This window comes from Triturus cristatus, chromosome 10, assembly GCF_964204655.1.
Source record: "Triturus cristatus chromosome 10, aTriCri1.1, whole genome shotgun sequence".
Taxonomy (NCBI): Eukaryota; Metazoa; Chordata; class Amphibia; order Caudata; family Salamandridae; genus Triturus; species Triturus cristatus.
The window spans coordinates 493,260,789-493,285,015 of record NC_140593.1 but is presented as its reverse complement, the minus strand read 5'-3'; the positions used below and the strand labels follow the sequence as shown (position 1 = coordinate 493,285,015).

The 24,227-nt window shown below is 43.0% G+C and overlaps 1 protein-coding gene across 18 annotated transcripts in view; it reads right to left on the bottom strand.

The window, feature by feature from the left end:
• The window catches only part of DIP2C (DIP2 acetate--CoA ligase C (putative)), a 1,028,010-nt gene that overhangs the window by 440,220 nt on the left and 563,563 nt on the right, over positions 1-24,227 (bottom strand). For all 18 annotated transcript variants that reach the window (XM_085631929.1, XM_085631931.1, XM_085631933.1 and 15 more), the window contains one exon: positions 23,722-23,931. In XM_085631929.1, the coding sequence (XP_085488055.1) occupies positions 23,722-23,931 (210 nt within the window). The remainder of the gene's footprint in view (positions 1-23,721; positions 23,932-24,227) is intronic.

Here is a 24,227-nt window from a genome sequence, read left to right as displayed (position 1 = left end):
CCCTTCTTTCAGGAGGACTGGTATCAGTGGGAATTTTCTGCCTCGTCAAATTACATCCTCTGATTTCTTTCCTATTTAGATGGTATTCTGCGGCAAGTATTCCAATAAATCCACAGGATTCCTGCAAATCAGTTATAGTCATGCTGAATCCAAAACAGCAGTCAGGATGAACTCACAGTCACAACGTTAGTTACACCAAATATGGACAGTCGCATTCTGTTTTAATTCCATAGAGTGCAGTTTCTGAAAACCAGTGAGACTCTCTTACAATCCCTTGTCTGCTCTCGCAAATATATGCAGTCAGGACCCCTTAAATTAGTGCAGTTTGCTCTCTGTGACATCCACAGCCAGACTTGCTTTAATTCCCACAGTTATTTATCTCTCTCTAATACCAGCTTTCAGGCTGTCTCCTCTACTATGTTAAACCTACAGTCTCATAAACTGGGATTCTGCTCCCTCCAATCTCTGCAATCATGCTTCCTTTTCCCTGGAGTCTGCTCTTATAGCCACAGACAGGTACCCACTTAATTCTGCAATGTGCTGTCTTACAACACAGCAGATTTTACTGCAACCTAATTCTTAACTCTACAGAGTACAACCCTTATGACTCTACCTTCAAACATTCCCATTTACATTCAGTTCACTTTCAATTGGCCACAACAAATAAACTGAGGTCTCAGTCAGAAACCGGTGTCACACAAGCCATAACTGTTCTCTTCCAACAACTGATCCACATGCATGATTTCCTTTCCCTTAGTTCACAAAGGAAGTGGTGACCATTATACTTTTAGAATAAAAATGTGATTATTCAGACATCCAGAACTAAAGAATCTTAGGTAGAAACCAACAGGTATCCTTTTCTTTGCAAATCAATTTAATTCAATCATACTTGTATAGCGCATGGCTGCACTCCCAGGTCCTCCCAGCGCTGTAAAGCATCAGAGCACTATTTGGTCCTAATCAACAAATGGCCAGGTTTTTAATAGTTTCCTAAACGCTCCTTCTTCCTCAACCTAATGGGTAAATCATTCCATAGTTTTGTCACAACCAAATAGAAAGATTGAATCCCACTGCAAACTTTCCGAACTATAGGTAATTCAGCTAATTTTAGGGAGGATGACCTCAACGATCTTTTGGGCACTTAAGGGCGGATCAAAGGAAACAAAATTTGAAGGCCTTCTTTATCTGTGGGCAATATGCAAAGATTTTAATGTGATTATACATTTGAATGGCAGCCAGGGGGCCAGATACCTATTTATATCTCGGTATCTTCAGTTTCAGCCTCGCCGCTGTATTCTGGATTATCTGAAGTCTATTCAACACATTAACCAGGCATCCAAGGTAGGGGGAATTTCCATACCTAACCGGGAAATAATCAGAGCCTGCATCACAATCATGCAAGAGGGCGGTGGGACAAGGTCTAAAATATTTCTAAGCATACTCGTGATACCAAAACATATGCAGGCCAGTTTGCAGGCTTGGGGTTCAAACTGGAGCTTTGCAGCCATCCAGACACCCAGATTTTTAAGTGTTGGTTTAGGTTGGAGCCGACTACCTATGGATCCCGGACACTAATCAGATGTCCAGCGGTTTACATGGTTACCAACCACCAGCACCTCAGTTTTATCACCATTACGTTTCAAACAGAAACAATCTATTCAGTCAGCAAGCTCCTTTAAACACGGCTCTAATTGATCTATGTTACAATAGTTATCCTGGGTAAGGGAGATGATAATCTGCATATCGTCTGAATACGAGACGATGGAGAGACCGAAGGATATAACGATCTCTGCTAAAGGACTGACATATAAATTAAAAGCTTGGGACTAAGTGAGGAACCCTGAGGTACTTCACACTTGAGAAGGAAGGTATCAGAATAAAATGGCTTCTCCTGCACCTGAAAGGTTCTTTCATCAAGAATTGAGGCGAGACAGGTGAAATGCTGATCCGGATCTTCCTACCGCTGTTGGTCTGTGCTGTAGCTTGTCATTCGAGACCAGGCCAAACGCAGCACTTCGATCCAAAAGGATTAATGCAGCAGTGCCTCCATGATCCAGATTCTTTTTTAGTTCCTGAACCACGGTTAATAGGGCCGTTTCAGTACTATACCCTGATCAAAAGCCCATTTGCGTATGATGGAGCCATTCATTACGTTCCAGAAAAATAGAAAGATGCTGATTTACAGGTTCTTGAAGGACCTTTCCCATTATGGGAAGCGGGGATATTGGTCTGTAATTTTTGACTTGCCGAGGGTCATCAATTTTTCTAGGATCGGTTTAACTATGGCGTGTTTCCAAGAAAGTGGTACTAAACCCAATGTTAAGGACAGATTGAGTGTCCTTCGCAAGGTTGGGAGAATTATTTTCTCTCCCAGCTTCATGATATACTCCTGCTGTGAATATAGCTGGTCATGATGCAGCGGGACTGATATCCATGACTTTGATGTGGAGTTTCAACTTTTTTTCTTAGCTTTTTTGTCCTATATGACGAAAACTACCGCATGTCCTCTGCTCGCCTTTTTCACTTGCTTTCTCACTCGGTCAGCTGCGTGGGGACAGCTCAATAACTCGTTGCAGCTCTACCTCACATCACATTAAGACGTGTGCTAATGTACTTCCTGTCATCCCCCAAAGCGGTCTACTGATGCTTCCACTTACTTGTAGGCCAAATTCCACCCAGGACCACCTTCAAACCCCTCTTTTGCCCCCTAATCTATTTTCCCACTACTGTATGGTATGCTGTAGCACATATACTCCAGACCATGCACGATTAAACCGATTTAGATGAGGGTATGTGAAGATTGTGCTGTTTATTGATTAGGAATGTGCAGTGCACTAATTGTGGCTTCAATGTGTTTAAAACAAAACCCTATAAAATGTTTCATTAACAAAAAGAAAAGTTGAAACCAGCTGCGTCGATACAGTTACAGTGGTCATACCCACACTAAGATGCAGGCACAGTTATGTTCCACACAGTACTCACAGGAATAACATTCTCTCTCTCCTCCCTTGTCTCATAAGGCTTCCAACAAATAATTAAACCCACTTACATTAGCTTCACAACATCAAGAAAACATGATGTTACATCCAGAGTAATAGGAATGGTGCTATGGGTTCTAATGTGTGCAATGGGCCATCCTTCCTCACTTTGGGTAGTAAAAGATAGCAATAACTGATGCAGGAGGCCTTCAGACCCCTTGGCCAGAGTGCCACCCATTGCACTAATGACAGTCAGACCCTAATCATACCAAAAGAGAACTTTCTACTGAATTTATTCTGCCAAAATGCACATTTTTCTAGAATACTCTCCCATAATCACATGATACCAAGACAGATGCCAGAGAAAAGCTGAAATAGAATTACAGGCTGCCAGCAAGACCGTAACACAAAAGTAAAAGCGGAAGGGAGGCACTGTGGGTCAGTGAAGTAGCTCTCTTGGCTTGCATAAAGAACGGAATTCAGAGGATCATCTTTTTCAACATATTCAAGTGAAGTCCTGCAGTGCTATCATCAGAAACACGGGTCAGGAGTTCCATTTCATTCGCCTTTCTTATTTCTCCATGAAAAATCAATGAAGAATGAATACGGCACGGTTACACTTGGAATGTGTAGTACTTCTGAAATGTCCACTGTCTTAATGGATGCTGATTACAAAAGGTTTAGAGGACACTATTAATTACACAAGGATAAGGCAATGTGTAGCATAAGAAACATTTGTCTGAAACTATAAGCAAAACGACAGCTCTTACAAGTATATTACCCATTATTGCTTCCAGCCAGTGCCCTTCAAGTAACAAAGTAGGTCTTTGGATTATACACTGTAAGGGCGCCATTACTTTTAAAAATCTGAAACTGGCATCCATACTAGGTAGGACACTTGTTGCATCAAGTTCTTTTGGAGGGACAATTTATTTTATTCTTTTCCTTAGGATAGCCATGCTTTAATATCAACTTGCAGTTATATCGACTCCAAAATATTGACTATCAGCATATCATCAATAATAAGTAGAAATGGTGTAAAGAACAGTAAATCATTCCTTCTCCATAATTGCTTACTGTGACGATATGTTGGGGGTTGATATTTGGGAGTCAAAAATACGTTTAAGTCGATATATCCTTATGAATAACTGAATCACTAATGCTGGGCTCCCAAAGGGTAGCGTGCTACAGTTTGCAAAGCCTTCAGGACATTATCAGGGCTAATAGGTGATATATAAAACTTCATACCATATTAAAACATTCCTGACCTCAATCTTGGCACATACAAACCTAACAACTAGTTATAAGCCATATGACCATTTATGGAGACCAATCAGCTGTCACATTACCATGTGAGTGACTTTGTGCAACCCTTAGTCTAACAGTCAACAGCATTCCGTGTGCTGGCCCTTGAGCAGGAGCGCACAAAAAGCATCCTTATGATATTGGGCCAGTGTTGGTAGCCCAGGTTGCGTACGTACTTGTGTGGCCAAAGTCATACAACAGTCCTTTGAGGCCAATTATCATGCGTCGCACACTGGGTGCCATGACCCAAATGCATTATGCCCTCATGGAAAAGACCTGAGAATGAACGCACTCCCCCAGACCCATTAATCATGCGAACATCATTTATTAATTTTTCTACAACACCAAATGGGCAGGACTGCACACTAAAACAGATTTCCCGTGAACCTAGAAAGCAGGATGCTAGACTTATTACAAGTATAGGTTAAATCAATAGGTCTGGCGTTGGTTGCCAGTATTTTGCCTTTTTCAATGTTTGTTTTGTTTAGTCATGGTTTTTATTAAACTTTACTGTTGAGGTAGCTGTGAGGCCCTTGCCTTGATATAGTCTCAAAAAGCACACTGCCATATTGGTCTCTGGCACCCCAGAAAACTACTTTGTCTGCAGATGGGAAACAGCAGAATACCATCACTTACCATGAAGTTAGTCAATGGCTGACCCACTTGTCCATGCACTGTGGTGCAATGGGCGGAAGAAAAATATATATGACAACAACAAACCAGTAGGTGAAAAGCCCTGGGCGAACACCCTAAAAGTAAGAATCGCGTACATATAATTTTGGTAAAATTAAAAGATTTTGGCTAACACAAGACCTAGAAAATGCATGGAGGACTAGTTAGCACAGTCAATGGTGTTACTTCAGCATGGGAAGTTATGTTATGGCAGGGGTATCACAACCATATCACAGTCTTCCCTCTCAATGGAAGTGGTCTATTTCCCAGTCAGGACGGAGGCACAAACTCGATATTTATAACATATATGTATGCAACAATATGGCACAGATCATACGAGCTCAAAGCCATGAATGTGTAAGGCAATGTGTGTGTACTGGTCCAAACACTCATTCGTGCATCACATGCAACAACATACAAATCATGGAATGCACAAACTGCTTTAAGAAGCAATTCTCTCCTACACTGATTTGTTTCATCTGGAACTCAAAGTTGATCCAGTGAGGACATATTACGTCAAATACAAGTATTCACGATAAATTAAAGAACGCAGTTTTCCATCCAGAGATGTCAAAGTTTTGTGAACACGTGATATGTTATCAGTCCTCTGCAGCAGTCTGTCATTGCCTATGCATGTGCTGTCCAAAAACAGCAACTCGACTAGATGATATGAATGTGAAAAGAACATTTATAAAGTTGAATACTGTATGTCACATGAATCATTTGCACATATTTAAGGGTAGTGAGCTTGCATATGATTACAAGTGGCAACTATTCAAAGCAAAGGGTTAGTTGGTCAATTTTAAAAGGGCTGTTTTCAAGTTACTCCTCCTTACTAATCGACCGTCCCGAAAGCACTGGTTGAAGAGATAATGTTTGCTGAATACACCCAACAAGAGAGAGAGAAGAGTTTCCACTGCAGCCATGTCTTTCTCCAAAGCAGCCTTCAAGCCTTGCTCGTCACATTCTTTCAGAGGACAGGCTTGTGGCAAAAAGCCAGAGTTGAATGTGTTGTCTGGTTTGTCCTTCAACAATCTCATCCTCCCCTTCTCAGCTCAAAACACAGGGCGACACCATCACCATATCCCTCAACCTTGGCCAGGTCACGCCTGAACGAGCAATGGAAAAGGGATCTGCTTGGACCATACACAGCAGGAGCAGGGCTGGGCGGCACGACTCTCCTTGCTGGAAGAGGATTTTCAGTTTGGGCTTTGCTTGGCATGTTATAAAATGGACACAAATAGCGGAAACACCCACAATGTATGACATTTTTACTGATTTTCAACCTTCCTTCTGACGCTTCCATTTTAAAAGTAAACCCGACTTGTTCGGGTGACACTTAACCCTGTGCTACAGAGAAAACCCATATTTTGGTTGAAAAAGAAAAAAAATATCATTTAAAATAATATGGAAGACAAGATATTTAAAAAAACAATATTTCATCTAAAGTTGATAGTGAATAAAGAAAAGTCCCTGGAAAATACGGTTTGATAAAAGTTAAAGTGTAAGAGATTGCACAAGACAACATCAACCATTGCCTGTGCTGCCCTAAAACAGCATCTGTAATGAATTCAACATAGGTGGGAGAGAGACTCTGATGGACCAGGTAAGTACTCACATCAGGTATGAAGAACAACAGGTAAATGCTCACATCAGGAATGATGAACAACCCGGATGTTTCTGTCAGCACTTCATTATTTGTTTAAATCAGGGGTGTCCAATTTTATTTCAGCAAGTCAGATCTAGGCAACGTTTTGAAGATAGTCCCTGGCAATAAAAATTATTCAAGTTTGAAAAACTGAATGTAAATATTTCACATAGGAATATCCTGAAGATCTGCCACTGGTCAGTCTCTTGTGGACAATTGAAGGACATCCTTGATTCAGTGACCGTGTAAATAGGACACGTAACATCTTGACTCAATGCATGCTGAGGTGAACCAGACTACTGAGGAGTAAAACATCTATCATGGATGTGTGAAATGAAGGTGTGTGGAATAGATCACTGAAGAGCCTCCAAACTATGTATGGCAGAGAGGTCAAACTGCATCAATGTGTGCAGCACATCAACTTGTACTCTAGAGAAGATCTTAACTCGGCTAGTCCTTCTCTAGCAAATAAACGAACAGGATTGGATTTACAAGTGTGTTTCCAAAGGATTTCAAACTGTAACTTGTCATGAGTTGAACATTATTGATGTTATATTAAGCACTGTATTCCCAAGCCTACAAATGACCCGACCTATATCGAGATGGTACCGTTTATGTATGAGAAGACCTTTAATCAAAGTTACACTGTTCGGACGTGGAGTTTAGATAACATACTAAGAACCTCACGGTGAGATGGTCAGTAACATGGGTGATAATACCAGACAGTGTTACAGATTCCAGCCAGTTTTCCCAGCCCAGGTATAAACTATTATGAGATGTTGGTTCGGAATGGGGATCAACATATGGATCCTAGAAGCAAGTGATGCTTAAATTCCAGGCCCTTTTCAATAACTGGTAAAAGTTGTACTCATGTTGAGGTGACAATTCTACAAAAACATGGGATATTACCATTCCACATGCTTCTGAATATTCTGTTCTGAGTTCCTCTAGTCCTGCCGGTTGCCGAGAAGAGAACAATGTTTCCACTCTAGTACATCAGGCGATGGCCTCTACATGCCAAAAGCACTAAACAACAAATGCCAATGACCTAAAAAATATACCATTAATACCTAGATAAGAGAACCATACCGCTTACCTGGTACCTAATGCGCAAGATAAATAGTGAGAAACATTTGTGCTTAATTGAAATTCATATTTAAAATTGAATTATGGAGGTAATTTATATAACTGATAAGACCGCCATTATGCCATAGTTTGGCACCACTCTGCCATGGATGTGCACAAATGTCAAGAATGACCATCATTCTTTAGGACCAGCATTATGCCACTGGTGGCCACAACTACGCCATGCATTTACACAAAATGCAAGAATGACCAGTACCCAGTCAGGGAAGCATTATGCCAGGCATGGGGACTATCACACCATGTTCGCCACCTAGCCGCCAGGAATTACAACCCCTGTTCTAGGTCTAGGGCCAACATTTTATCAGTGGTGGAAATAGTTCTATGGAAATTAAACCAGTGTTTGAAATACTGCTATGGATGCCGACAAGTTGCCAAGAATTATCACCCTTGTGCTAGTGCCAGCATTATTCCAGTGGCGGGCAGTGTGCGTCATTGTCATAGTGCGCTTTAATCGATTATCTTTTAAAAAAAAAGAAAGCATACCAATAAAATACATATTAGATTATTAAAGTAAATTGACATATAAAAACAAGGACAAAATCATTTCATCTCATTTTTCCTTAGCCGTATCACAGACCATAAAAAACAGGAAATCTTACAGCAGATCGCTAAAGAGTTCAATTGTTGTAGAATCAACAAAGCAGGCCGACATTGATCAAAATTATGATCACGTAAAATGGGTAAGATGTAGCTTTTATGTGGTACAGCATAACAAGCATTTACAATGCAAGAGGTCTCGCAATGACATTTTGAGCTATTGATATCGTAAATGGCAATGCCTTTAAAAAAATTAAAAGGCATTGTTATTTACAATACCAAAAGCAACACCTATTGCATTGCATAACTCGGTGTCCCTGAAGACGGTGCTGCGCTTATTAAAGTAAAAAAAAAAAAAGTGTGTGTTGGGGGGCAGAGCCCTATGGTGAGTCACTGTAGAGCGCCTTGAGTGCTGCGCCCAACTCGGCAGTGCCAATGCCGCCCTGCCAGGGGCTCCCCGCACTTTATCCGGGGCTAATCTTATTTCTGTAAGGCATTTGCAATCACCTGTGTTTGCAAAATAAAAAAATGATCTCTGGTTTCCCCCATTTGTGGAAGATATCTTTTATTTGCAATGCAATAGGTCTTGCATTTACGCAAGTTTGAGCTATTGACATTGCAAATACCTATGTCTTTAATTTTTTTTTTCATTTTTAAAACATAAATAAAAGGCATTTAGAATGCCAATAGCTGAAAGTGGCGTAAATGCGAGACAAGTCACGTGGCACACTATCCTAAGCACACTTTTTTAGCTTACGTTTTTTTAGGCCAAGCCATTTGTAGTTCTGCGTAACCTGGTTGAAAATCAGTACTACAAGTTCCAGAATGCAAAGAAAATCCTGGAATGGATGAGCTACACAATTATGGACCTTTTTGGTTGGGGGGGGTATAACCTCGGCCATGCAGCGCCTTGGGTCCAGACCGTATGACTTCTAATTCACGTTTTACGCCCCAGCCGACAGAGTTAAGAAGCCAAAAAACAGAGATATGTTCTTAGATAGGTCTTTATGGAGCACCTCGTCTGCAGCTGCTTCTTGCTTCAGCTGGAGTCTGCTTAATACTTAACACCATTTCACAAGGCCCAAGATCACCGCGGTGGCGACAGTTGAGCCGAGATCATACAAAGGTGCTCCAAGAGTTTCCAGCTAGGATAAAGAGAATATCTACACTGCCTCAGCTCTATGGGACGACCCCCTCCTCCCCCTTGTGCTTTTCTGGAGACTTTTCTCTTGAGCTTAAATTGATGTGCGCCCTGGTTCCCGAGCACTCAGGAATCCACCCACACTCTGCTAGCATAGATTCGCAGCCAACTGCTCCCTGCGCCTAGAAGACCATCCATTCTTAGGTGCTAGTGAAGCAGCTCTATTCCCATAGGCCATGACAATATCCCCCACAGACATCTGCTCTGAGCGCCTAGAGGACCACCCATGCCAGATAAGAGTACTGCGTCCCTGCTCGCATGGACCCTGATCGTCTTACTCGCAGACATCTGCTCCGTGCGCCTAGAAGTCCATCCTTTCTAGATACCGGTACACCGTCTCTGTTCCCATAGGCCCTCTTAGCTGCACTTGCAAACGCCTGCTCTGTGCACCTAGAAGCGAACCTTTCAGGTACAGATACTGTACCTCTGCTCCAAAGTCAATCCCTTCGAGGAACTGGTGTAAGGTCCATGCTGCTATAGAGCTTGCTACCTATACTGACAGACTTCTTCAAGAAAAGGGGAGAAAGGCCCCTATCCCTTACTCGCCAGGTATTAAGCGTATGTCAAAAAGGTGCTGGTTCTTGCCCGATGACAGGGGGAGACCCCTATCCCCCTAATTTTAGCAAAGTTCTGAAGGTTTGTCTGGGCAAGGTTGATATTTTTCAATTCTTGGAGGAACAAATTCCAATTCAAAACAGGTTGATCTGTCAGGGGGTGGCCAGAGGTGTATTTATGGATATTGCGGTAGTGTTCTTGTATCCGGATGCGCAGTGGTCGGATCGTACTGCCAATGTACGGTAGGTTGCATGGGCAGAGGATCACATAAATACAGAATTTACTATTGCAATCAATCCATTCTTTTATGATGAATTCTTTCCCTTGTGTCATTGGTATCTTTTTAGTTTTGTTGCGGCTCAATTTGCAAACACTGCAGTTTTTGCATGTGTGGTATCCTGGTGGTCTGTCCAGAAAAGTAGTAGCTTGTTTGCGTTTGTCTTCGAATTCTGATTTGCACAGGATGTCTTTCAAGTTCGGGGCACGTCTGAAGGTTATCTCAGGATATGTTTTAATGTCTTCAACTAGGTTCGGAGTGTGTTGTAACAGGTGCCAGTGTCTTTTCAGGCTTTGTCTTATTTGGTGATTGCCATTGTTGTAGTCTGTGATGAATCGCATTGCTGAATTGTTCTTTTTTTCTCCCCTTCCATTGGTTGTGAACATCCGTTTGCGTTCTAACTTTGACACTGTAGTCATGGCTTCATTAACCCTTACTGTACAGCCCTGAAGAAGCCCCAGGCCGATAGGCCATTTAGGGGGCGAAACACGTGTTGGCTGTGCCACCTCTCTCCTTATCCTTCATACCCACTCCTATGTGAGAGTGTAAATAAAGGATTACTCACCTCTGGATCAACCTGTTTTGAATTGGAATTTGTTCCTCCAAGAATTGAAAAATATCAACCTTGCCCAGACAAACCTTCAGACCTATACTGACAGACACCTCTCCGCATGCCACGAAGGCCATCCCCTTAGGTCTGCTCCCATAGACTTTTCTAGCTGCACTCGCAGACACCTGTTGTGCGCGCCTCACTTCCGTACAATGCCTTCAAGTCACTATATTAGCCTGGCTTTGCTCCATCACCAGCCTGCAACCTCTGTTTTAGCCAGACCACAGAAGCCCCCACAAGGTTTGCAGCGCTCTGTGGGCTGCTCCTCTGTCTCTCTCTGAAATTGCCATTTGCATCGAATCCTGGCAGCACTCGCTAAGCTCCGGTGAGTAAGGCAGCCAGGCGGGGCAGGGAGGGGCTGCAAAAGGAAAGGTGGGGGGATATATGTCGGGACAGGGTGCTTACGAGCAGATGGAGGGTGAGGGGACACCCCAGAACTCCCACCGGACTCCGCAGACGGGGAGGGTCCCAAGTCTGGGCAGAGCGGGAGGAGCCTCTCCCGCCGGGAGGGATAAGGCTGGACGTCGCCGGGGGCAGTGACAGGATGGGGGTAAAATCTTCTAATACCGCCTGGGGGGATACCACAGATAATGCAGACCACAGCCTGGACAAAGAAGTAGACACGCAGTGAAAGAAATTCGCGGGGCAACCCTATCTCCTTTTGGACCGCCCATGATCCGGACTGGATCGTTTGCTTCACGGCTGTCTTGAGGGTATTTGTTATCTTTAGGAGGCGTGTAATGACGGATCATGACTTCGGAAACATGATCCGTCACTACACGCCTCCAAGAGATAAGAAATTGCTTCACGACAGCCGTGAAGCAGGCGACCCAGTCCGGATGGGCCGTCCAATAGAGAGAAAGGGCAGTGGCCCGAAAGCATCTTTTTCAATGGGAAACCAGCGTTTAGCATAAACGCTGAAGTGACCCAATGAAAAGGATGGGCAGGGTTTTAAGTCCACTTCTGAAATCACCTCTCGCACTTTAGGTCTCACCGAGCAAGCAGGGCATGCGCTGCAACGCTAGGCGAGACCTAAAAAGGATTGAAGAGCATAAAGTCCTAGGTGCATTGGGTTGAAAGGCCATCACAGGGGCAGTTTATCAAGACAACAGACCGGTTACTGACAAATTGAAAAATAATTAAATGGGTAGACAATATCGAATTTAAAATGAGTTAAGGCAAAAAAAACTATGCGCTGATGGTTGTGAATGACAGTGAGATATGGCTGAACGTCATCTGTAACCATTGCCAGTCCATTTTTAATGACACTGGCTTTGGCCATTTCCCTTGAAAATCTTTGATCACTGAGAAAGGGCAAAATTATTTTTTAGGTCTCTTCTACTCCCATTAAGTAAAACAGCTGGTGGATCAAAATATTCGGGGTGAGCCAGTTTCACACAAAACAGTTTTACAAACTTAAACCGTGCCAAAATGAGTTCGCTTTAAACAATCAGCCAAAATCATACGGTTAAAAAATACTAAAATAGGAGTCACTACAGATACTGCATAGAGTAGTCTCTAAGCTGTTAATGTACTGGGTAAGTAAAAAAAAAAAAGGCACACAGCACTGTCTGACCCCCTTCCCAAGATCAAAAGTGCTGGTGCACTCACCCTTGATAGCACAGCGTACTCTGGCCGTACCTTCAGGGTAGAGATCTAAAGGAAGGCTATAATCGGTAGGTCCACCCCCATCGCTAATAGGATAGCCTATAGTTATTGTGCAGGACGCTGCTGAAGACAATCTATATATCTACAAAAGCTTAAAACAGTCGCACCTTCTTCATAAAAGTATACTTGCCAATAAGTAGGTTAAGATTTAAACCTTGTTCTACTGTCCCCAGGCCTTTCCTAAATCCACACTGAAGGTCATAACATGTATTGTGACACTTATGCCATTCTTCCACACTATTCAGCAGGATTCTCCTGGTCACATTAACCATGGAATCAAGGAGTGGAATGGGGTGATAACAGGTGGGGTCAGCACAGTCACCTTTCTTAAAAAATGGTACGATTATGGCCTGCGACCAAGTTCTCAGAAAACCAAAATGGCAGCAGGCCCATAATACTCTAGTTACAATGGGACCCAAAAAATGGAAATTAGGCTTGAATAGGTTGATTGGGGTACCATCCGGGCCAGGGGCTTTACTGCCTTCGCTACCTATGATTTTTTTTGTAAAGATTTTTATTGAATTTTCAAAACAATAATCCTAAAGACCAATACTACACACAATAGACCTTCGCTACCTATGATGGCCCTATTGACCTTGTACAAGGACAAACACAAACTATTGGGATCAGAGTTCAACATTTCCAAAGGAGTATTATCAAGTCCGGAGAAAGGCTGGGTTGAATTAGAATATATTTTAGAGAAATGGGTAACCCATTCTGTCTCATTAATTGCTACCTCTAAACTAGGAGCGAGTTCATCCTTTAGAAGAGGGGCACTGTGTATCAACCCACGGATGTCCACACGTTGCCAAGAAGTACCACCAGGGTGCCAAAGCCAGTGTTTTACCTTGGTGGGCAATTGGGAGCATACAATGCATGCTGAGAAGTTTCAAAACTTACTACCACTGTGTGAAAACCCACATGTTATCTGGGTGGACAGTGGGTACAACAGTCAAAGCATTGCAGCAAGCATGCACATACAAATCCACAGACACACACAGCTTGAAGACTTAAAAAATAATAATGTGATAAAGCTGCACGCTATCATTCTGACTCCTGTTGGTGCTTTGGGCAACCTTTTTTTTCCTCTCTTGGCTGACTGCGGCTCTCTGAAAGGGGCAGCTTGAAGCACCTCAAGTGGCTTGAAGAGATGGTCCACATGGAGTATCTGAGGGTAGAGGTCAAGTACGAGTGCCTCACTTGAGGGGAAAGAAACAATCAGAAGTGGTGCGGGGGAAGGATGTGGGCAACAAGATGTGCCACAGGGAGGTGGAGAAGCAGGAGCACGCGGGACGAGGCCCGAATAGCTTCAAGGAGGGCCTCACACAACCTTGGAGTGGAAGGCCATTGGGTGTGCTTCATGGATGGGGCTGATAGTTTGGGTGTAGAGGTCGTGCTAGAGGAGATGCTGTGCGGGCATGCTTCTGGCGAGAGAACCTTTTGCTCCATAGCTGCCTCCAGTGCAGCAGAGGAATCCTTTTTTTTGCGTTTTTAATCCCTTTTCTAAAAGGCAAGCTAGGAGGCATTTTACCTTTTATATATAAACAGGTTCCAAACAACTCCATGGCAACAAGGCATTGCTTTTTTCCCCAGGCTACATCTCAAAGAATCTCTTTTCAGCAACCTAAGCATAACCCGTCATCTCAGGGCGATACAGGCCTGTACAAAAAAATGAATCTGGTAAAAAAATCATATTATACAATGATATGGCTTTTCACAAGCAACAATTTATGTCTTTAACTAAAATGTATACTTCTTCTGTTTGCATAAAAATACAACGCACATGAAAGCAATTACAGACGGACATATAAAAGGAAAAATAACCAAAAAGAATGTTAAAAATTCAAACGAAAGCCACAGAAGGCCGAAAACAAGGGCGCATTCTTCCCTGGAGTCAATAGGCCATTGAAAGCTCCAAGTGGAGTGGGCATGACAAGTGCAGCCAACTGCTCCTCTCCAGCCGCGCCAAGCGACTTCTCGACAGCCAGGTCACCCGAGATCACTCGCTGGATTCCCACACAAGGATCACGTTACACGGCTCTCTCGGCCCCTCCGCGGGACCCGAGTGCAGAGAATAAACCGCACTTAGAGGAACTACAAGTGCTTGTCTGAACAGCAGCACACACCAAGACCAGGAAAAGGGCACGGCCGACATCAGCCCGGAGTCACACGACTTCGAATGATCAACTTTGTGTTCTTTCGCGTACAGCCTTCAGTAGTTTGAGAATATAAAACGTAGTCGGGATTGGGAGGACAGATCCGTCAGCGTTTAGCGTTCACACCACCACAGTACACTAGTGTTAACAGGGAGCACAGCTGCAATCCATGTGTATGGAAAAAATAGAAGTTTAAACTTGAATAACTACATTACAAATACGTTGACCCAGTCCTTAAACGACGAAGACTCGTGTTTTGTCATTGCCTATAGATATCACCTCATATGCAGGTGTGCCGAAGTGTGTGGGTGCGAGGCTGCAGGGGACGCCTCTCACTCAAGGGAAATCAAGCAACCCTACCAATAGCAATACCTGTGAACGGCCAGAGGCTCACGAGGCTGGGTCCAGTCCTACTTAAACACTTGAAAAATGCGTCCGATGATAACAGCGTGTACACTTCACTTACATAAGCAAAGGCAACTGCAAGCGCAAGCCAAAACGGATTACCACACCCGTCACATTTAGGGACAGTTAAGTCTATCAAGAGCTTCTTTCAGGGGGCGTCTGCCACTGTGTGAACCCCAGGCCTTCCGATGTAGCATTTCAAAGTAATTGTCTCCAATATGAATCCATTTTTTATTAACAGAATTTTGCTGATCCAGATCCAATTTTCAAATTAACATTTTGAAACATGAGTTCCTCTTTTTTTGAAGCGTCCTGTCACTTAATCTGATTTCTTTTTTAAGATTGTGTGCTCCTGTGAGGGCACTAGAGCCGGCCGCCTATACTGATGCTCAACCTGCATACCAGACCCTCAGGGTTATCACCGGAGCAACTAATGTCACTTTGGCTTTTTGTAACCAAGTCCCTAGCACAAGATATTTTAAAGTCTCCACTTACTACAGGAACGTAAATTTCCTATTCAGAAAATTCCTATCCTTGACTCACTCACAATCAGTAACTCTGCGTCGACCACTAGCTTACCACTGCCAGGGAAACATGGGGAGAAAGTGTTTGCACAGTAGCGCCGGGCGCATTGTCAACTGTTTCAGTGAGGGTTTCATCCCAGCCAGAGTCCAGGTGAAGGGCAGGCTGCTTCAGAAAGCACGGCTGGCTGGCTTGTGTTGCTATATCTTGCATCAACGCTAAGTACTGTTGACCAAGGGGCACTGTTGTCCATGCTTGATGCTCACACGGGCAAAGTGGGAGCAGCCTTCAGATGTGTTCCCATTTCTCTTTGGGAACAATCTTAAAATTGCTTAAGGTTTCCATTGCTTGCCTGTCTCATGAAATGCCACAGAATGTCCTGCAAAAGAGGACGGATCATAATATATGTGTACAGAATGAGAGTTGCACTGTATTTCTAATTGTTACCTTAGTTTGGGACATTCATCTCAGGCTTTTTATAAAGAGGTCGGAGCGGTTGCAAAGTGCAGTAGATTGGTTACTCTTTTTGTTGTTTGGTGGCGGAGGAATGCATCTACATGGAGGGTTTTTTTCTTTGTTTTTTAAAGGAGCACTTTTTAAGATTTCTTTTGCAACTTCACTAACATCAAACGTCCTCACCACTGAACAAAAAGATCTCAGAAAGGGGAGTCTAAAAATGTGTGGTCACAAAATTCCCTCAAACACACTGGGTTCATCTGCTCTCGAACAAACAGCAGATCAGTACACATTATGCAAAGTATTGAGCAACCAAAACATCGCTCTGTATTCTGTTATGATTTTATGCCATATCATCAATTTACAGACTTATTTAACGTAACAATGGCTGTCTACAGGTCAGTAGTATTGCTCTCTACAGTTCCTTAAATAATTAACCGTTCTCTGCATCTAAACTGGTTTCTTCACCTGACTTAGGTTTTTGCCCAAAAACCACAATGGAAACAGCTCTGTGGATATTTTGCTATTATGGCCTCCCCCCTCGATCCGGCCAATTATCGACCCATTAGCCTGATTGATGTGTTGCAGAAATTGTTTTCTCGCATTCTCTTAACAAGGCTACAGTGTTGGATTGATGAGCACCAAATTCTGACCTCCCTTCAAACGGGGTTTCGCTGCAAGGTCTCCACCATTGATCAACTGTTTAGACTCCAGTTGATCTTTTGGAAAACGGTTACACTGGGGGCCGGTAGCCTGTATCTGATCTTTGTTGACCTTTGATCTGCTTTTGATCTGGTGCAGAGGGATAAGCTTTGGGCCATCTTGAGGGAGATGGGGGCTCCTACATACTTATGCAACCTATTCAAACGGCTCCACCAAGGTACCTACGCGAGGGTAAGGTACGGGCGCTCTGGGGAGCTCTCGGCCCCCTTTCCGGTCGAACGGGGAGTGAGACAGGGGTGTGTGCTGGCTCCCACTCTCTTCTCCCTGTTAATCAACGGATTAATTGACCATCTTTTGGGGGCCAGGGATCTGGATTCCCCCAGTCTGGCTGCCCGGAAGATCCCAGCCCTGATGTTCGCTGATGACACCCTATTATTATCAAAAACCTCTATGGGTTTGCAGCGAACACTGGAGGCTTTTTGTCTTTTTTGCAAGTCAAGGAACCTGGAGATTAATTTGGCTAAAACCAAATTCATGGTTAACGCCAAAATCTCCAGTTGTTCACATCCACACCTGGACGGTATGGCGTTAGAAAGGGTTTCTAATTTCGATTACCTAGGTGTTACCTTGAGTGACAGGATGGGGTGGGGGCCCCAGGTAGAGAAAGCAAATTTGAGGCTGGCCCAATCTTCTGGTGGCATCCTTAAAGCTCATACTGGGTCCCCATTTAAATCAGTGGGTCCGCCCCTAGAAATTTAGAAGACCCAGGCGAGAGGAGGGGCGCTCTACGGGGCGGAGTTATGGGGTCACTCGCCTGCTACTCCCCTGACAATTACTGAGAATAACTTTATCAGACGTTTACTGGGCTTACCTCAGAGTACACCATTGCTTCCCCTTCGTCTTGATCTGGGTTTACCCCCCATACAGGGGGTCATCTCGAATCGCCCAGTGTTATATTGGAGGCGGCTCTGGTCTACACCAAAGCTGCTAAGCTATAGAGATGACCTAAGGGACCTTTTGTCTCTTAGGGGGGTTGGGAAAATTCCTTGGCTCCAGTTTGTCAAAAATACATGCAAAACCTTGGGCAGGGTTGACTTATGGGATGCCCCTGAGTTGATGCCACTCCCTCTCTAAGAGAGAGTTGGCCACCCTACTCAATAATCACCATTTGGAACTTGCTCTTAGTAATCCATTGTTGGGCACGCTCTCTGAAAGGTTCTTGGAGACCAAGGATCTCTATCACTTTGAGAAATGTCTGGACGACATCCAACCTGCATTGGCTAAGAAGTTGTATGTCCAGCTGAGACACGGGTCACTCCCCTTTCGGGCAGTGACTACCAATTGGTCTGCCATCCCTGCGGTCTCTAGTCTTTGTGTTGGTTGTGAAAGGTGTGATGAAACGGATCTACATGTATTGCTTTTTTGCCCGTATTATTCTAGGAGCAGAGCTAAGTGGATTATCCCTCTTTGTGAAGTGTTGGGCCTCAGAGACTATAGGAGGCTATTAGATTATTTAAATATGACACTACCCCCCTAATTGTCTTTTTTATGGGCTATGTGGAACGCTCGACGTGCTAAAATTAATCTGCACTTACCTGTTGTATCTGTGACTCCATAGGCCTATCCTTTCTGGATAGATCTTCCCGTGTAGCCTATGTTTTTTTAGCCCATTGGGCGATTTGCTTTTTAATCATTTTAATTAGATTACGTGTGCTTTATTTATTTATGAATTTTTGTCTGGTGTGCTAAGGAAACTTTGTATTCTCTTGTTTGTATTGCTTTTATGGTTTTTTAACCGATAATAAAGCTTATTGATTGAATAAGCTATTATGAACTTCATCTGGTAGACTTTAGGACACTCTCCCGTCCTGTTCACAGGAACCCCTTTGTTGGGCTTATACTAAGTACCAAGCAGGACATCAGTAAGTGCCTCATTGAAAGGGAGCAGTGGTTCTGATGGAGACACTCCTGGCTGAAGCACTTCCATCAAGACATTAGTCTTGACTGCCACTGAGCACAAGCTACGGTCCAGGACTTCAGCTACCCACTGCACCATCATTGCAGAGGAAGCTCCCTGCTCTGTAGCCACGGTAGGGGGAAACATGATGCCCATAGCTCATAAGAATAGGGCTTAGGCTCTGGCTCGGAAGGCATGGCTCCAGTCGGCGGCATCGGATAACGCCCCTCCGGCACCGTGTCGGAGTCAGGGATGAGAATGGCACCAGCGGCACCTGAAGCATCCACCTCGAGATCAGGGAAGGTTGAGATGGCACGACCCTCACTGATCCGGATCCATCTGTGGATCCCTGTAGCCTGACTGATGCCAGAGCCGCCAGTACGAGCCCCTCCAGAATCCGCGGAGCCCAAGTCACTCTGGAGGAAATGGGCCACCCAAAGATGAGGTGCATGGCCTCAAACGTTTCTCAATTGGGGATGGGTTGCTCCGGCTCCCGGAAACTCAGCGAGGCGCAGAGCCGACCCAGACGCTGGCTAAACCGCAGAGCCAGGCCTCAAGTGGCAACATTCCTGCGTCTCGTTGCTGCCAATGATGCCATGCAGAGCCGAAAGACACCACCTAGAGGCGCCCAGGTGTACTGCTCACAAAAAATTGCCAGATCCAGTTTGACGCCTGGGGAAAATTCTGGGAATCTGCGGCTAGAAGTCTCCATCAGATACGGATCTAAATCAGGGGCAGTTAACAGTTCATCTGGCTAAAATACCAGCAGCTACTCAGTAATATCATATCTGTAAACATTACGCCTGGCTAAGTTGACTCTGACTTAAACCTCTGTGTGTTAAATCCCATGATTATAATATTATGGGTCACTAGAGCGCCCGAGTGCCTCTTTAGGGAACGTTAGTGAAGTAGTGTTGTTAAATATGATGTACCTATCATACACATATATTTTCTAGGGCAAATGCCTTTTTTGGAGTTTTAGACAGAAGGGCAACTCAATACTTTGCAGATACCAAGGTCGATAAGAAATTCACATAACTCTGACACAGTTCCTGGGGATAGGTCAATGTCTTAAATTGGGCACCTTTCTCAAACCGGAAAAGTCGCCATCTGATAAAAACATTCCACTAGGGAGTGATTTTTTTTTTTACATAAAAACTATTATATTAGTTGCTTTTGCAATTGATGCACAAACCCTCAATCTGTGGCCTGAACCATTTGCGGTGTCATTATTTATGATCAGTCTGACCAACTCCATTTACACTGAAGTGACACAGCATATATCGGAGGCTGCCCAGAAGATATTGTAGCTCCTATGAGACATACATTTAGGGGAGCCTATCAATGCACCAAGCACACCCAACAAACCTTTACCACAAAGCTAAGAATTAATTATCGGACTACGCTATCACACAAGACCTATTTTGTAAAGAGCAGGACAGTATTTTTCCGCTAAAAATGCATATTCCATTAGAAAAATAGGTGTATGTAGGCACCAGGGACATCAGAAAAGAAGATTCACACATTATATGTGTCTTCATCTCTGCAGACTGTCACTAGACAACAGCTATGCAGACAATTAATTTAATTCATGTCAAGATACCGCGTGAACCTATCAAGCACCAACACAGAGTTGATGATAAAAAGTTAAAACATAAATAATCCAAAAATGACATGCTCCATTTACATGACAACCCTCCAACAGAAGGTAAAAAAAGTTAAAGCTCAAGAGAGGTAGGACAGAAATTCAATACAACTAAGTGTTCAATCCAAGGTCAATGACAGGTACATTACTAGCATTTTCAACTTCTGATGAGGTGTCATGAGAATCCACACACATGCAATCAACAGCATATGATCTACTATGTCTGGTAAAGTCTAGCAATTATGTTTATCTAAATCATGCTAATGCACCATACTAGGAAGTCTACGTTAAGCATCTGTTGACTGATTATTAGATATAAACCCCTTATTCCCCTTAATCAAACAATTATTTCTCTTCGACTTTAAGATTCCGGCAATCCTTCCCTGCTCACTAATACTACTCATGAACTGACTATTTATTGGATATTCAATTACTATTAAAATGGTGTCACACTCCATCAGCCATCTCATAACTATATCTAATCATGGTTCAAACAAACTCGAGACACAACAAATTGAATACAAACCATTGTTCTTATCATTCAAAATAGATTACAATAGAAAAAAGAGGGCATGTTGCCTATTACCCACTGGTATACATCTAACACCACTTTCGTCAAGAAAGTGATAAAGTTGCAGCAGACAATAAAATAACCCCATGTTGAGATTTGAGATTCAATACTTACAAGGGACAGGACTGTTGAGGTTAAAAAATCCTAACATATAACACTGACAGTAAATGCTAATTTGCTAGTGCTATACTTATGAAAATAATAATATATGCTCTGCTTTGTTGCAGAGTTGGACGTATTGTTTAACTCCAATTGGTTGCATCCCAGAAAGAAAAACAACTAGAATTATCGCCCAGTAAATAAAACAATCATCCTAGTAATTTAAACAACAAATGATTCTTTACATGCCGCAAAATGCTCCACAAAGTGCCACCAGTAATGATCACAAAGTGCTTATCATGGTGACAATATTAGCCCTTAAATCAAAACTGGGTTAGTCAATGAACATTTGGTTACACTGGAATCTAGAGCAGAGTAGGTGAAAAAATGCTTGCATCACCTATCAGCTGTTTCATGACTCTGGCCCTCTCTTACCATCTCACTCATTCCAAAAGTGACTCTCTAGGCCTTTTTTGGCTTACATGTTTTATTGGATGGCATTTTTATAAAGCAGTGGTCTATGGGGTGCATTATCTTCAGCATACTATCAAGAACACATGTACAAAATATTTTCAGTGGTATTCTACCCATATTCTATATTAATTGTATCAGATTTCCCTCATATTCCACTTCACCTCAAAATGAACCTTCATTTGTTGCTGCATAAACCCTTCTTTGTTGTTGCAGATGTGTATAAGGCGCTCTTCCCTTTTGTATGTCTCTCTCACCTCATATGCATGCTTTTCTCCCAGTTCGTTTCACATGCCTGCTGGAACTTGCATGCCTCTTTTCAAACATACCTCTACATTTGTAACGGTCCTTTGAGGGCTGGGCCTTTGGAGGACACCTTTGGGAGCCTTTGTGACATTCATTTAGCCAGAGTACCCGTGTTTAATGTGTGTATTGCATTCCTGTTGCTAATAGTTCTTCTATGTACCAAAATATGCTCTCCCAATCATCTTTATGCTCCGTTGATTTCCATCCCACAGGTCGGAGTGTGCAGAATGGTGGTTCTGTGCTACCGGGGGCTAATCTTTATCGGTTTCTAACTTAACTTGTGTGAAGGAAGCCTTGCATATTTAGGTGCACATACCTTTTATTTGACTTACTCTACAATTACAATATCTGAATCTGAACTAGACACATAGCATCTTTTGGTCGCTTGCTACCCCTAAACACAATTTTTGGGGGGAAATGTGGAGACACTACTTTGACATCCAGAGGAGCAGGGAATGGTTGGTGGAGAATCCTCTAGATGCCTCACATGCATAGGTTTGTTCTAAAGTACTAAAATAAGCATATGGAAAACAAACAACAACAAATCACTGTAGAAACATCAACAGATAAGTGGAAGAAGGCCCATCTAATGGACCTCCAGGGCAATCAGGGAAGCACATTTCTAACAGAAATCCTATGTACAGAAAAGGCAAATCTCTCTGAGAATACCAACACCATCCAAGAAGGTCATCACTATGAGCCCACAAAGAATAGAGATGAAATTAGAACCCAATTAAAACAGTGAAAAAATTAAGAGAAGGGCATCACAGGAAACCGCAAAAAGGCACATTAAAGAACAAATGGTCGAAAAGAAAGCATAACCATCATAAATTGACCAGTAGAATGAAGATGTCTAATGTACTAAAAGTACGGAGAAGGCAAGCACTAAAAGGTCTCCTTCTGATAAGGTCAGCAAGGGAAGCACGGCACTCTAATTAGAAGAGCTGTGAAGGGAACGAAAAAATAGTGGGAGGGCGATGTTCATTCTGAAAGTGTTTTGCCATTCCGGTGAATGACATCAAAGTCTGACAAAGAAACTTCCCTTGCTGATTTCTTATGGTTGTTTTTACAAGACTGTTCCAGGCCAAAACCACCTAATACCAGGGGCGTGCACATAGGTTTATATCCATGCTGCAAAGTGTCAAGAAAATCAATGGCTGCCTTCATGGGCATTCTAGAGGGGCCTGGTAGCTGATGGGATAGGGCATCCCACGAAGGACACCAATTATCACCATGCTGCGCTACTCTCAAAGGCAACTGCTCCTTCACTATTTGCAATCTTAATTAAACCAATATTTGTACACTTGTGAAGTCGATAGAATCGATCATCTTCAGACAGAGGAATAATAAACAGGTCTTCATTCATTTCTGTCTGAAACTGCATAAGCGGATGACAGTGTAGGGCTGTAAACAAGAGCATTGTAAGCCATCAGGTAAACTGATTAACATTTCATGCTAATCACCCTGACTTCAGAAAATAGCTACCTTTTAAGCTTAGTATCTTACGCCAAGTACTGCAGAGATAACTGCGCAGAATGAACCTTTTAGGATAAAATAATGTCCGCACTGGCTATGTGCCCAAGTCAGAAAATTAAATAGCATAGAAGAGATTCTCCTTTATACACTCTGATGACACTCCTATTGCATTACATACAAGCTGGGCTTCAACTGATTGGACATTACAAATGCTAAAACCATGAGTGCGTTTAGGGCTGCTTCACTATGTATATGAAAAAAAACATGGAAACAGAATGAAATAGAAAGGAGATCAAGCAACAGGCATAGAATCAATCGGTAGATTTGTACAGCGCTACATGTCACCCATAAGGGTATCTAGGCGTTGGATAGGCTAGAAGAGATGCTGATTACCCACCTATGTGAGTCTGTGCCATGACATCAGCTAGTCGGTGGGCAGCACCGCTGCCTCCACTCTGCGTTGAAGATGAAGAAGTGGTGGATGTGGTAGAGCCATGGATCGCTTGACTTATCCAGTGTTCCATGTTTATGCTTCCTTGGCTTGAGGTCGGCGTTCCTTGGGAGTCACCTTGTACGGATCCTTCATCTTCTGAACCAGAAGAGGTATCTAAGCATTAAAAAGAATACAAGGGTTGTTATTTTTTAACTTGTTACAAATCTTGAACTAAAAAATTTGCAAAGTATTCCTGCACTCCCTTTAAGTGACTGATGTGTTATGAGATGTATTAAAGTATGCATGGTTCTAGTTTGCAACCGGGAAAAGCAATACAACTAAAAAGATCATAAATGAGCACAACAATAAATAATCCATTGCTAATTATCTGCCAGTTTACTTTTCTTAACTGAAATCTTATCTATTAGGATGTAAGCTGAAATGTACTACATAAAAGCAGACTAAGATTC